Below are 14,750 nucleotides of genomic sequence, written 5' to 3' on the forward strand. Positions count from 1 at the left end.
GGTTCATCCACACATGGAGGGAAAGAAGGGAAAGGCCCAGGCAGACGAGAGTAAAAAAGAAGTTTATATATTTATAAATGCCAAATAAATACCAGAGGCCACCCAACGCCCCCTCCCAGACAGGGCTGTCTCCCCCAACCCTAGGCTTCTAGGGTCTGAGACATCTTGGCCCCAAGCTACAGCCCAAGAACAGCTGCCAGTCTGGGCTACCAGGGAACTGAGGGGGGATGATCTGTCCAGCCAAGATTCATTCCCCCTTTGTGAGGGGCCCCCATAGCCACAGGCCTGTGTCCCTGTATAGGGCCCTAGGGGGGCCAGACTCAGGGGGAGAAGGTGGTCATCTCGAGTGAGACCCGCTGCCACAGCTCCTTGGTCTGTTTGCTGCGCTTGAGATTCTGCAGGATGTCGTTGAACTGCATCATGCCCATGGGTGTCAGGCAGAAGGCGCTGCGAGCACTGCGGATCGCGTTCACAAAGTCGTCGTAGTCGGCAGGGGTCAGGTGAATCAAGCGGTGGTGGATGTACTGGAAGATGTGGGGAGCCACTAAGCCACTAAGCACAGAACCAGGTCCCTCTGCCCTGGCGTCCTGGGTGATCTGTTCCCTGCCTGCCCAGGAGGTGTTCCACCCTGCTCCATACTTCCTGGGTTATCACCTGCATGTATGCCTGCTGGCAGCGCTGCACCAGCTGGTGGAAGGCCGGGGCACGCAGGTGGTTGTGGGCATGAGCGGGGCTCAGCCGCTGCAGCGTCTCCATGACGATCTCCTGCAGCACAAACGGGCTCAGCACCCCCTTGGCTGCCCCCACACAGAACTGGTGCACGTAGTTCACTCCTGGGGGGCAGGGGGAGGGGCATGAGACGGGGGTGGCCACCTCTGCCCTAGGGACCCAACTTTAATCTCTCAGCTCTGGCCTGGCAGAGAGCCTCCCTCCACCCCAGGAGCTGAGGTAGCCCCCCGCCCCTCGCGCACGCACACGTACCCGACCAAGGCCTCAACTCTGAGCAAGAGCTAGGAAGGAGGTCTGGGATGGGAAGGTGGGGGGAGCAGGTGAGGGCGGACAATGGTCCTGGGGAGGGGAGGTGTTACCCAGCTTTGCTGCCAGCCCCAGCAACCATTTGACATCATCAGTGTAGGGGGGGGAGCGGGAGAAGTTGTTGGGGTGATCATTGTGTGCCCGGCGACCCAGCATCTCCAGTGCCAGCATCCCTGGGAGAAAAGGGTGGGCACATGGTGAGGGTGCGTCCTCCACCCTCTACCTCAGCCTGGTACCTGACCCCACGGTAAACCAATTAAGAGGTATGGTGGGGAGGGGTCATGGAAGAGCCTCTGGCTGCAGGTGGGGGCACAGGAAGGGCCCTCCTCTCACCGACACGGTAGGCGGCGTGCAGGTGGTGTAGGCTGTGCGGGTTGACAGGCTGACTGTGAGTCTCCTCCTCGGGTGGTGGAAAACCCCCGCTCACCAGAGGGCTGGGCTGTGTGGGCAGGGCAGGCAGTGAGGCACCCTGGATGGCCGGAAACGTGGAAGCTGGATGGACACTGCTCACTGAGGGCGGGATGAAAGCCACGTGAGGAACTGAACCCAGAGAGGGACAGAGAGGATTCCCTCCCCTCCTCCCCTCCTCCCCTGCCCGGTGTGCCTCCCCTCCATTCACCTGTTCCCTGTCCCCACAACTCACAGGCCACACTGGTGGGCAGTGGGAGCCCTGGCTCTGTGTGGTAGGGATGTACTGTGATGGGTGCCATGGAAGGGACGGGGAAGGACACAGCAGTGGCGGCAAGTGAGGGGGGAGTCACCGAGTAAGGGTACTGAGCCCCCAGGAATGCAGGATGCACACCCTAGAGGTGGGAAGAAGAAAAAAAGGAAGATTTCAAATTATATTAGGATGCAGCTCTTCCCCATTCGTCCCACAGCTGGGTATCCTGCATTTCTTATATCTTAGTTGGGCTGGGTCCCCCGACTCCCGCCACCTCACCAGGACTCTTGGACAGCCCTGTTATCCTCCCGGAGTACCCCACTCCAACCCCCCGTGAACTCCCAACGTGCTCCCACGTGCCCAATCTCCCAGTAGAATATCGCATACTCACCTGTGGGTATGCAGAACTGGGCACAGGGAAGACGGCAGGCCGGGGCATATGAGGCATGGGGTGGGCGGGGTGAGCTGGGTGGGTGAGGTATTGAGGGCTGCAGGGCAGGTGGGGCTGTAGAGCAGTGTAGGGGTGCAGGCCAGGGGAATGACCATGCCCCAGTCCTGGACCCGGATATAAACTGGACCCCACCGAGATGACTGGCACCACTGTGGCTGCTGTCACTGCTGCTGCCGCCGCCGCCACTGTAACCGGCTCAGTCCCTGGGCCCCCCCTGCCCTCAGGCAGCCCCCGCCCAGCCTCCCCAGCTGCCCTGATCCCACTGGCACTACAGCTTGTAGCCCCTTCACGGGCTGTGGATGAGCCACCTGCTGTTTGCTCATATAGCCAGAACCACTGGTGAGCAACCTCAAACAACACTTCAGGGTATACGCCCCCACCCTTAGCCGCCTCTTCCACTGCCATGCAGGCCTTCTCCAACATCAGGTTATCCTGGAAGGGAGGGGCAAAGAGGGTTAAGGGGGAAGGGCTTTACTCAGGGACAGTTTTAGATGACATTCCAATGTCTCCCTCAGAGTTGGCTGGTTCCTGGGGAGGCATCTAAGGTCAGGGCCAGTGCTCAGAGTCAGTGTCAAGAGCAGTGAATGCTTCACACAGACAACGAACAGATACTTGTTGACCAGTAGACGTCAAGACCCAGGTTACAGTCCCAGTTCCAAACTAATTTAGCTACTCCCAGCCAAGTCCCATCATCTCCCTGAGGCCTTCCCTAAGGACTCCATCCTGGTGATCATCTTGGTCCCTAGACTGTAGGCCACATTTCCTTACCTATGAACTAGGAATAATCCTGTTCTCAGAGTTGTAAGGTAAAGAATGTAATAGATGTGAAAGCACATTACTATGTCAAGTGTCACCATGAGAGGACCAACTGGATAGTTTGTGAACTCCAGGATATGGGAATCAGGAGCTGGACCCAACCTCCCTGCCCAGATGTCCCAAAGCAGGTCCGCAATTGCCTGTAAAAATACCTGCTCCTTGCACTGCACCAGGGCCCGCTGGATCTCATTGGGGTTCAACGCATGGGCATGAGGCAGGCAGCTTAGGGCTAGTTCCGCCGCCGCCCTCACCATATTGGAGTCTCGTGCCCGTGATGCCCTGTCAGCCAGGGATGCAACCTCAGGGGGTGTCAGGTGCCCATCCCAGCATTCTACCAGTATAGTCAGGGCTGCGCTGCCAATCTCCATTGCCTGGCCTTCAGGAAAAGGAGAGAAAAGCAGAGTGGGGTTAGCACGGGCAATGGGAATGGGAATGGCATCTCTCCTATCAGGTCAGTAACTCCACAAGGATAAGACTTATCACCATCGATTAATCCCCTTCCCATACCCAAATCAAGATGCTGGATTTACCTGTAATCCAGGAAACGTGGGAAGAATAAGTACGTGAGAGCCAGTTGGGAGAAACAAAGTTGTGCAGGCCAAGGGCGTAAAGCCCAATCTCGAAGGCGCAAAGGTGCAGGTTACGGTGAGGACCCTGGTGGCCCCCTGAGGAAGATGGATGTGTGAAAATGGAAGTGCTGCTGTTGCCCCCTGCCTTGATCAGCACCGTCTTCGCCAGCTCGAAGTAGAAGTGTGCAGCTGCCTCTGACGGCTGATTGGGTACATGGGGGGCATGACTCTCAGGACGGCGGCCCTTGTACCTGAAGGGGCAATGGGGTAGGGACAGGGATTGGGGTTTCTCTGAGGTGGGTGTCCAGGTAGGTTGGAAAAGACCAGGGTAAGTGAGGATGCTGACGGAGACAACAGTTGGATTACACTCGGGATATGGTTCGCGGGGTGGGCCAGGTCAGAAGACAAGGGTATTTCTTCCCACTGACCTGCCAACTTCAACTGTCTTCGCCCGGGCCCCTCCACTGGCACTGGCCCGGCGACTTCCGCTGGAGGACGAGGAGCCAAGGGAGTCTGAGGAAGAGCTGCTAATGCTGTCACTGTCCTGTCCTCGACCCCAGGAGGTAGGGGCCCAGCCCCCTCGAAGTGGCCTCCGGCTTAAGGTTGGGGAGCTATCCGACGTCGTTTCAGGGGCACTGCTGTCAATGCTGGCCATGCCTAACCCCCCCAAGACAAGTCAGTCTCAGAAGTCAGAAGCTCCAGAAGTCAGACTCCAACCTTCAGGAATATCCTTCCCTCCATGTCATCCCACGGGTTGTTACCTGTGTGCTTCTTCTTAGGCCGCCCTGGTGAGCCCCAGCCCCGTCCATTGTAGCCTCCACGGCTGCCAAGTGCCAAGCGGCTGGGAACCTTTCCCTCTGGTCTTGGGGTCAAAGCTGCCTCAGATGGGAGACCCTCACAGGGGGAATGTGGGGAACTCTCTACGTAGGGAAGACAGGACACTGGGATGAGCCTGGGAAAGGGGGGCCCAACACAGCTCCATACCACTCATCCCCCCTGCCCAGTGCCCCCACCTCACCAGGCACATTCTTCTCTGTGAAGCCCTCAGTGGGGCCTGGCCCAGCCCCTGCCACACTCCCTGGCTGAGCAGGCCCTGCAGAGGCTGAGGTCAGAGGTTGCAGGGCCCCTGGGGCAGATGGGCCCCCATGCTTTGAAGGAGACCTCTGGCTGGCTGTGGCCGGGCGGCTAGATGAGTAGAACGAACTCAGTGTCTGTGGTTTATGCGTCTGGCTCTCTCGGTCCAAGAGTTTGTCTAAGATCTGAAAGACAGAGAAGCGGTGACTGGATGCCCTTTAGCTCCTGACTTCTATTACTTTTCTTTCTCCTTGAAACAGCTTAATACTTCCTCCTCAGGAAGGCTTTCCCAGTTCTAACCACAGGAGAACCTGCTGGAAGACAGGGGCTGGCTTACATATCTTGGTATCCCCTATAACATTTACCACAGGACTAAGTATGTTGATATTCAATATATATTGAATAAATGAATGAATGAACAACTTTATGCCCCCTGCTTCTCTTCTTCCACCCCAAGCCCAAGCATTCCTATAAGAACCATTGGTCTCTCATGTTCTTTACAAGGTGTTCCCAAGATTCCCCCGGTATCTCCTGTAGGTAGAATAGCCCTTCCATTATACTAGAAACCCCTGAGAAAGGTGATAAAATTTGCTCTCTCTGCCTGTCGAAATCCCAGTACCTCAATCCCTTACCTTTTTGAGTTTGGCCTGGTCGTCTTTGTAAGTGATCATTAGTGCTAGGGCCAGGTCACCCTTCTCCCGACGTGTGCCTTCACATAGCAGGGGATGCTCTGCCTCACTCACTGTTGTCTTCATGCCTGTGAGAAAGAGACGCTCATGGGGGTTGTGAGTGGCCATAACTCGCAAGACAGCCAAGGGTAAACAGGCCAGGGCTCCCCAGCCACCAGCATGTGAAGTAAGGAGTTCTCCTGGTCCAACCCCCATTTCCTATGGAAGGTGCCCACTGCCTAATACATCCAGCCTAAGCTCTGGTCTGCTTTTTAAGACCTTCATAATTTGGCCCTCTCTATCACCCCAACATATCCATCACTTCAGGGAAGTTGGGCTCCCCACTCTCATGAAGACTTGATTGCCCCTGTGTCTTTATTCACAGCGTTTTGTCGCCCTACCTAGAACTTAACTGATCTTTTAACCCATATTCCATACTCTATCCCCTTCTTAAGGCCTTTCCCTAGAGTCCTGTTTTGCTGTCCTTATAACACCCAACATTCATAGCCCACATTTTTGCCCTCAATTCTTCAGTCTCATAGGCACTATGTGTCATGGCACATACACGTCATGCTGGCTTTCCCCTTACCATAGAGCCCCTTCAGAAGAGGGCCCATGTCTCATGCACTTCAAGGCCTGGGCCCGGCTAAGCTCACAGACGTGCTCAAGACACTGAGAGACTCACCCAAGGCAGCAACTGCTGCTTCAAATCCCAGCTCCTCATCCCCAGGCATCTCGTTGTTCCAGTTGCGACTTGGGGGCCGGGAACCCGTGGGAGAAACCACTGGATAAAAGTTGGGGTAAGGTAAGCAGACAGAAGCAGCATGGGACAGAATGAAAAGGGAAGAAACCCAAGACGCTCATCATTCCAGACCCTTCCATGAAGCTGCCCGATGCTTCTTACAGGCGATTCAGAGCCTTGGGGCTCTTGATTTCTCTTTAGAGAAAGCTACCCCTGCCCCAGTTCCCCACTTTCTGTAGTGTCAGGCATCATACCTGGAGTACAGAGAACATCAAAGATGAAACTGGCCAACATGAGAGGCAAAACAGGCCGATAATCACAGAGTGTCCCCTCCCGAAGCTCCTCTGCCCGGCAGCGCACGGTACTCATCTCACTCGGACCCAGAGGAATCTTCTTGAGCAGGGTGGCCACCTCAGACTCCTGATATGCCAGCTTCACCTGAGGGCATAGGGAGGAGCTAAGACCTCAATCACCCCAATGGAGATCAAGGTGTGAGTGTCTGAGGAGATGGCAGTGCAAGGTTCAGATAGAACCTCTGACCTCCAAGGCCTTGGTGGAAGCTGGGGGCCGCTGTAGCTCCAAGGCAAACATGCCCACTCGGAAGGCCAGGTTGTGGTGCTCTGGGCGCTCACTTAGCACCGTTAACAGGAAGGCCGCCTTGGTCAGGGTGTTGGTAGCCACCCAGGTCTGACGGCTTGTAGATACCTTGTTCTTCTTGCCCTAAAGACGGAAGCACAGGAGGCAGGCAGATGAGTCTGACTCGCCTTGGTGGAGGGAGGAGACTCTAGCCTGGGGTGGGGCGTGGGAGAGGGTTATGGGTAACTGGGGAGGCAGGGGGGTTCTCTCTCACCTTGGCAGGGGGCGGCTCTACCTTGAGGTCAGGTGGGTTGGCTAGCAGGTCCTGGGCAAGCTCCACGGTGAGGCGGGAGGCCTCACTGCTATAGCCGTGCGCATGCAAGGCCTCAGCACAGGCAAATAATATCTGGAAAGAGGACATGGGCACCAAACATGTTGCAGGACACCATACTCACTCATGCAGCAAATATCCCATGAGCACTCGCTATACACTGGGCCCTATGCTAGTCCTGGGTATACCACAGAGACTCACAGCCCATTAGAGAAACAGACACATAAACACACAAACAGGTGTGAAGCTGGCTACTACTGGGAAAGGTCCAGAAGGGAGCAGATGGGCAGGATACCTCAATGGGACTTGGGGCAGAGGGGCAGTCTCAGGGAAGACCTCCTAGAGGACATGATCTCTAAGATCTCTGAGGCCTGAAGAAGGAACAGGGGCTAACCAGGTAAGATGAGGGAAGAATATTCCAGACAGAAAGGCCAATCCGTACAAAACTATGGATGTAAGAGAGAGCATGGCAAGCTACGGGAATGGCTCAACTGAGTGCAGTGTAACTGACATAGTAGCTAGATGAGGCTGGAGAAGCAGGCAAAGTTCAGAACAAGTGAAGCCTCATAGGTCATGCCAAGGACCTTCATCTTCACCCTAAGGGTAATGGGAAACCACTGAAGAGTTTTAAGCACCACAGTGACAAAATCATACATTCCAGGAAGATCAACATGGAGAGAAGAGAATGGACTGCAGGCAGCGAGGCCAGTTAGGAGCCTGCTGCAGGATTCTAACAGTCACACAACAGTCCTGTCACTCGCAACCAGAGGCAGGCGGTCCCTCTCCCAGCTATGGCTAAGAGGCACCCTCAGAGTCCCCTCCAAGCCCCCTCACCTCCATGCGGCTCTCCTGTTCCAGTGGCTTCAGTCCGGCAAACAGGTCGTGTTCCTCCCCAGCCCCGCCCTCAGCCTTCTCCTCCTCGCCCCCAGCCCCATCCTGAGCGTTCAGATAATACGCCTGGTAGTCATCCTCCTCCTCTCCAACCACAGGGGCTGCCTCTTTGGTTTTAGGCAGCCCATTGCCACTCTCATCTGTGGAAGCGAGGTCGTCCTGGGTACAGAGCTCCCTGGGCAGTAGGCCAGGGGGGCCAGCAGAGGCTGTGGAAGGCTCAGGCCCTTCTGAGAAGTACACGCCACCATCTTCTTCATAAGTATCTGGAGGTTCAGGAAGGAAGGTAGAAGGGCCTCGGGAGCCACCAGGGTGAGGGCAGGGTGGTGGGCTCTCAGGGAATCCACCAAAGGTGCTGGCCTCTGCGCCCAGGGCCAGGCTGCTATCATCCAGGCTCATCTCAGCCAGATCCGGCTCCAGGGAGCTGTCTTCACTGCTCAGCCGTCGCTTGCTCCCGCTGCCTGCTGAGCCCTTGCCCCCACTGCCAGCCCCCCCCAATGCTTTGGCTTTGCCCCCACCTGGACCCATCTTATGCAGAGCCTTATCTCCCCCCTCGGCCGAGAGGCGGCGGGGACCCCGCTGCGACGAGAGGACCCCCTCACCCAATCCCTTGCGCTTGGCCCCAGGCTCCTTGGGCCGCACAGCTGGCTCGGCAGGAAGAGGGCGGGGCCGCTCCCGGGATTCTTCCAGGCCCCCAGATCGGGAGGCACCTGGTCGAGGGGGCAGGGCTCGGGCCCAGCACAGGGCCAGCTTCCTGTCAGTGGCACTGTAGGTGACACCGGGAAGGGGGTAGGCCTCTTCCCAGTTGAAGTAGCAGGCCTCCACCGCCGGCCGGAAGCCAGGGAAGAGCCGCTCCAGGGTCTTCTTGTGCTGTCCCCGCTTCACGTTCTCAATCACCTTCAGCTGCCACTGGCGCAGCTGCACACACAGCTCCCGGCGGCTGTGGGAACAAAGCGGGGGCAGGTTGCCAGGAGGGCGTGTGGGGCCTACACTGCACCGAGCAGGGACGGGAGGAAATGGGGAGATGGTATTCCCCGGAAGCGGGGCACAGGGAAGGACCCCAGGAAGCGCTTCTTGAGCCAGCCCCATAGACATCACTCGAATACTCAGGGATTTGGGAAAGTGGGTTATTTAGAGGGGGGATGGAAGAGAGCCTCTCAGGAAAAGAACTCATAAATCACTGGAAACCCTAATGCTCAGCACCTCCCATTTCCCTAGGACTAGAAAAACGGTACGTGTGTCTATGTACGGGAGATGAGGGCTCGGTCTGTCCAGGGCTGGCCCCATCTCCGGGCGGTGGTGAGCCGTGGGGGAGACTCACCGCTGGGGGCTGAGCGCAGGGTCCAGCACAGCCAGCCTCCACAGTGTGACCATCTCGTCACACATGCTGGCGCACGCGTGGGCTGCCACCTCTGACTGCCCGTTGCTGCGGCCTGTGTGCCCACTGGCGCTGCTGTGTGAGGCTGAGGTGCGCACGCTGTACCACCAGCCTGTTATCTGGAAACAAAGAGGGCTCTGAGATGAACCTAACAACTTAGAGGAAGACAGAGGAGCCCCACGCAGTGTCCCTGTCAGCAAGAGGGGAGGGCGGTTAAGGGAGGGAGAGGATGCGCCAGCACGGGCCTCCCGGGCTCTGCGGGATTACCTGTTCGTAGGTGAGGCACTGGTCGGTGAGGATTTCCAACAAGGGGGCAGCATTGCTGTCCCTCCGCTTGAACATCTCCCGCACGATGCTAAGCAAGTTCCAGACTCCCTCTGGCTCGCGGCCCCTCAGTGGGCGCAGCAGACATGCCCATTCAGCAGCGGCCGGAGGCTCCGTGGAAGACAGATACATGGAGTTCACATCACTGTGAAAGTCGCAGAGTGGAAAATGATGACCCTAAGATGGGGCTGAATAAAGCAGGTGAAAGAGCAACAGGACTTTGACACAAAAGGGGTCAAAATACAAAGTACAGGGGACAAAGTATGACCCAGACAAAAATTCTTAATCGCCCTCTGCCTCAGTTTCCCAATCGCTGAAAGGAAGCAAAATAACTCCTGCTCTACCTAAGGACAGACCACTCTGTGACTACATAAAATTATCATCACCCACTGATCTCACTAGTAACATGTATGCGCCAGGCAGTCTACCAGTGAAGGGTGGGAGAGGTAGGCATTACTAAAACAAAGAAACTGTCCATGGCCCGGCCCGAGGGATGCGCCCCTCCCACCACAGACACAGGCATGAAGAGATCCTGTTTACCTGAACACCACAGGGGAGGGGCCACAGAACTTGTGCAGTGTCTTCTTGATGTTGTCAGTGAGTGTCGATTCATCCAAATACCAAGTACTCTGATCGGAGGCAGAGGGCCCTGCTGTGGGGTCTGGGGGTGACAGGCAGTCAGTCACCTAGAGGTAGGAGCCTGGATTTGCCTTTAGTAAGTGGCGCTCTGCACCCCCAAGCTTGCTTTCTTCCTGCTGCCCTTCTTTCTCACCACACTCACCTGGGGCTCCACATACTGTATTAATGGCTGTTGACTGGGAGGAAAGGAGTTCATCCAGGAGACGCTGGGCTGTGGGCAGGATCTGAGGGGGAAAGGGACACAAAGGCAGAAGTGACCCAAGGAGGCCTGGGCCTAACAGGAAGGCTGATATGCAGCCCTGGACTAGTCAGAGAGCGTGTGCCAACCTCCCTCACCTGCTGAGGGAGCTCACTGATGAGGTACTGAGCAAACTTCTGCAGCTGGTCCCTCTGCAGCCGAGACAGGGACTCTGACACTGGGGCCCGCAGGCAGACTGCAGAAGCCTGAAGGGAACACCGAGAGGAATGAAACAATCTGGGAAAAGGCTTGCTGACATCGGAGGTGGGGACAGAGAGGCAGAGTAGGGGAGGAGAGGGGGCTCACATTGTGGCCAGGCATGCAGCAGAGAAGGGGGGGTGGAGCGGAGAATAGGGCCAGGATAAATTGGGAGGGCCTCACGTTGTGGATGCGGAAGAGACAGAGTGCCACGACGTGGGTGCACCATTTGGCCCCAGCCCCACAGGTGCAGCTGCAGGAAGTGACCCGGCAGCGGTCAAACATCACAGCCACGTTGTAGGCCCCTTTGGGGGGGACCATCTGAGGTGGCACCACTGTAGCACTCAGGTGGAACCCTGGGGAGAAACATCGGTATGGTCAGGGAGAGCCACCAAGACACAGTTCTCTGCCCTTGACCCTGGCCCTACAGTTCTTCAGACAACCCGCTCCAGCTTCTTGCAGTAGTTCCTTAATTCTTAACACGGGGTGGGAGGAGCAGGAAGTACCAACTGGTGAGGGACCCTTACCAATCTGCAGGGGGTCCTTCACAGCCCTCATGCGGAATAGCTGATCCCCTCGCTGGAACTCATCTGCACTGCCGTTGGCCAGGCAGGAATACAGTCTGGGAGTGAAGAAGACATGGCCACAATGCAGCAAATACCCTTCCACAGACCCTGTCAGAAACCACCATGCCCCGGGCACTCTCCTCAGTGTCACACCGTGCTGGGGAAAATCCCAGGTACTCCCTGCCCCGGCTGCCTCCTTACCGCAGCCCCAAGTACGGTGCCCTTTGTTCCGTGGGAAGCCCAGCGCGCGGTGTGGAACATCAGGACCCCACTCCCCACCGTCAGTCCTTTAGCCTCACCGAATATCCTCTTCATTCTCAGGGAAGCTCCAAAAAGCAATTCGGAGTTGGAGCTGCTCAGGCACCGGGGGGTAAACTTTCTCCACCACTTCAAATGGGATATGAAATGCCACCTGTTTTGCTGACAGCTCCACCAGTGGGATCACCAGTCCATCTTTGGAAACGAAGGTTGAGGTAAGGGGAAAGAGGAGGGGAAACAAAAAGGGCCATGATTACTTGGCACCAATGCCAGTGCCACATCTTGACACACCCCACCCCCCCTTCACTATGAAGGAAAGAGGACATCTGGATGAAAAACCAAGGGACCCTCCTGTCAGGATACACTAACCCTTAAGACTCCATCTGGGGAAGGGGAGCTAAACAATCCCCAGCCTACAGCCTGCTAGAAGATACCAGGGATATCCCAGAAACTCCTGGCCAAACAGGTGTGTCCCAGGAGCCTAGCAAGTAATGAGTCTCACCTGGCTTGTCATCTAATTTCCCATATACCTAGCACTTGAGATTCATATTACATTGTGTATATATCTCCCCTGGCATTCGCTTCTCTAATTGCTTTTACTGTCCCTTTCTTTTTCACTATCCCTTTTTTGTTTGTTTGTTTTTACTATCCCTCTAAATGACTCCATGCCTCCATCTAAGGAGGGAAGATAGGCCAGAGCACGGAAGAGTTAAGAGAGGGACCTCCAGAAGCAAGAGAGAGTCTGCACTTCCTTTGGCACACCTGAGCCCTGGCTTCCCACAGTGGATGCCCTGGGGTGTGGGCTGGGGGTGGAGAGGTTACCCCAAGGGAACCTGGCTGCCACTCACTCCTGGACTCGCCTGGAGTAAGATGGAGTGACCATTCAAAGTTTCCCACACTGTTTTAATCAAAAAGCAGTGAAACGCAACAGACTGCGTATCTCACCAAATTGCTAGTCAGATTAAAAGACATATACAAAATCATGGTGCTGAAAGGAACCTTTCTAAAAAAAAAGTCAATCTTCTTATTTTATAAATGAGCAACTGAAAAAGGGTAGGGTTGGCGGGGCGGGGGGGGGGGGGCGGAATGCCATGCTTTCCTAGATTTTAACCTGTTCAGAAAGATACCAATATATTGAAAATCTTCACCACCATCTTCAGTTACTTCCCTCAAAGTGAGGAGCTCTAAGCCTACCCGCACATGCAAATATGAAAGAAGCAGAGAGCCCATAGAAGACCCACAGCGAAACTACCTATGATGTGTGTGTGTGTACAGGGCATATGCTATCTCTCCAAATGAAGGTAAATATTACCACTCCTAAACAGTGACACATGTAAATTTCTCTCTGTCCCTAAGGGGTGCTGGAAATCTCTCCGGGGCCGTTTGGAAAACAGAACCTTAGAATCCAGAGTAGAATCACAAATTAAACCCCTCAACTGGTGAAAAAAGTCCACTTCCAATGAAGCTCAAACTGTGCCTTGAGGAAGGCAAGGAAAGAATATGGTGAGTCCTGAGTCTGCGGGGCTTCTGTTTTCACTCTCTTCTCCATCCTCTTTAATAAAAGCAAAATTCTTCACAGCACTCATCAGAAAGACCCAAGGATGAAAGAAACTCAAGTGAAAAGCAAGAAGAGTGTTTCACAAGACTCCAGAGTCAAGTACCCACACTCTTCCCCAGGCCCCAGATGAAGGAAATCTAAGGCTTTAGTACAGTGGTCCCAGGCTTGGCTTCTGACAGATGTTCAATATGGTCAGGAACCAAGCCTCTGATCTAAACCTATGTGACATCTCCTCTCGTAGGCCAGTTCACCTCCACTTTCCTCTGGGTGGAATCCCTTCTTCGTGCAGCGGGGACCAGAGATCATCACCTTGAATCAAGAAGCTCCCAATACACTTTGCAATGGGGTGACACACCTCAAGTGGTCACTTCTTCACAATCCGGCCCCTACCCACATTCTTTTCTATTTTCTGGCCTGCCTCAGGCTGAACTCGGTAAGTACTCCCAAGTCAAAGAGGGAATTCTTCTCCTTTACCCCATCTCTTACGGCAAATAAACGACAGAAGATCTACTTTCTGTCTTTAATCCTATCCAACCCAGGATTTCCCAGCCATCACTCCAACACACACACAAACACACACACACACACACACACAGGGAAGGTGTGGAGAAGGCAGCCCCAGGAAGACCGGAAAAGCGAGTCCTGAACAGCTCCCGAGCAGGGACAGCTTGGGACAGCTCCCGAGCAGGGACAGCTCTCGAGCAAGGCCGGAGCAGGGCCTGCCCGCTCCCCTCCTTCCAGCTCACCCTCACCTCGCATTCTGGTACCGCCACTGCCACCTCCGCCACCGCCGCCAGTGGGGGAATTGGGCCCCGCTGACTGTTTGCGCCATCCCCGCCAGTTCTGGCAGAGACTCTCGGCCTCGGAGATGAAAGAACAGAGCGAATCCTCCTCAAAGCGGTCCGAATCCTCGAAAGAGAAGCGCTCTCCGTCCTCCCACTCCGCGAACATCAGCTCCATGGGGCCCGCACCCCCCGGGGCCGGGTCCCCCCCCGCGGATCCGGGGCCTGGGCCGCCGGCCGGGGGCTGTGGGGAGGCCCGGGGCCTGAGGGGCGAGCCGGGGCTGGGGGTGGCCGGGGCGCTCAGGGCGGCCGTGCCGGGCGAGGATCTCAGGCCTGGGAGAGATACGGGACGGGGCCTTGCCCAACTGCGAGGTGTGAACGGGGATCGTGGCCAGTCTCCGAGATTCAAGGCCCGGACGAAGCGCTCGGCAGCCGGGGCCTCTTGGCTGCTGCGGCGCCGCCTCCCCCATCAGCTGATCTGAACTTCCGGCCGCGCCGGCCACCACCACTTCCGCCCTCACGCGCCCAGGAATCCGAGCCGGGACGCGCGGATATAAGGAACCTGTTTAATTGCTACATTTCTTACTTTTTTTTCTCGAGCCCACCCCCAGATACCGTAAGAGGAAGCCAACCCCCAAAAGTATACGAAACGACTACAGATCCCAGCAATAACCCGGCGTTCATAATGTCCCGAAGGAATAAGCAGCCGCCACGCATGTCGGGAGTTGTAGGCTGTCAAGAGACAAACACAGGAACCGTTGGGTGGAGTTATTGTCCTAACTCCAGATAGGCCCCGGGGCCGCATCACCTTCTGGGAATTGTAGTTCAGAAACCTGCATTCCAGAAGACTTTTTAATGGGGTTTAATCGGCGAAGCAACAGGAAAAGAAGGCGTTTGATTTCAGGAGATGGTTGCACTGTTTGTCAGTGGGGCCTTTGAGTTCAGGGGTTCCTAGTCTTTTTTTGTGCCATGGGCCGTTTAACAGCCTGGTGAAACCC

The 14,750-nt window shown here is 55.9% G+C and overlaps 1 protein-coding gene across 4 annotated transcripts; it reads right to left on the reverse strand.

The window, feature by feature from the left end:
- Positions 1 to 46: 46 nt before the first annotated feature.
- Positions 47 to 14,210, reverse strand: ZSWIM8 (zinc finger SWIM-type containing 8). Of its 4 annotated transcripts, none has more exons than XM_059900526.1 (26): positions 13,723 to 14,021; positions 11,454 to 11,607; positions 11,116 to 11,210; positions 10,772 to 10,944; positions 10,489 to 10,596; positions 10,295 to 10,376; positions 10,054 to 10,174; positions 9,457 to 9,658; positions 9,133 to 9,308; positions 7,758 to 8,751; positions 6,867 to 6,998; positions 6,557 to 6,736; positions 6,271 to 6,454; positions 5,960 to 6,058; positions 5,239 to 5,363; positions 4,551 to 4,791; positions 4,294 to 4,452; positions 3,961 to 4,189; positions 3,494 to 3,783; positions 3,116 to 3,339; positions 2,088 to 2,579; positions 1,679 to 1,838; positions 1,369 to 1,545; positions 1,089 to 1,208; positions 655 to 765; positions 47 to 524 (listed from the first exon to the last, which is right to left on the reverse strand). In XM_059900526.1, the coding sequence occupies exons 1-26, from the start codon at positions 13,928 to 13,930 to the stop codon at positions 64 to 66; spliced, it is 5,697 nt and encodes a 1,898-aa protein (XP_059756509.1). In that variant the 5' UTR covers positions 13,931 to 14,021; the 3' UTR covers positions 47 to 63. The 4 variants fall into 4 exon arrangements, with proteins under 4 accessions (XP_059756509.1, XP_059756510.1, XP_059756508.1 ...); XM_059900527.1 differs by having other exon boundaries at positions 220 to 524; positions 655 to 833; positions 13,723 to 14,210; XM_059900525.1 differs by having other exon boundaries at positions 220 to 524; positions 655 to 833; positions 1,655 to 1,838; positions 13,723 to 14,210.
- Between the last annotated feature and the right edge of the window lie 540 nt (positions 14,211 to 14,750).

This window comes from Balaenoptera ricei, chromosome 16 (genome assembly GCF_028023285.1).
Source record: "Balaenoptera ricei isolate mBalRic1 chromosome 16, mBalRic1.hap2, whole genome shotgun sequence".
Classification (NCBI taxonomy): domain Eukaryota; kingdom Metazoa; phylum Chordata; class Mammalia; order Artiodactyla; family Balaenopteridae; genus Balaenoptera; species Balaenoptera ricei.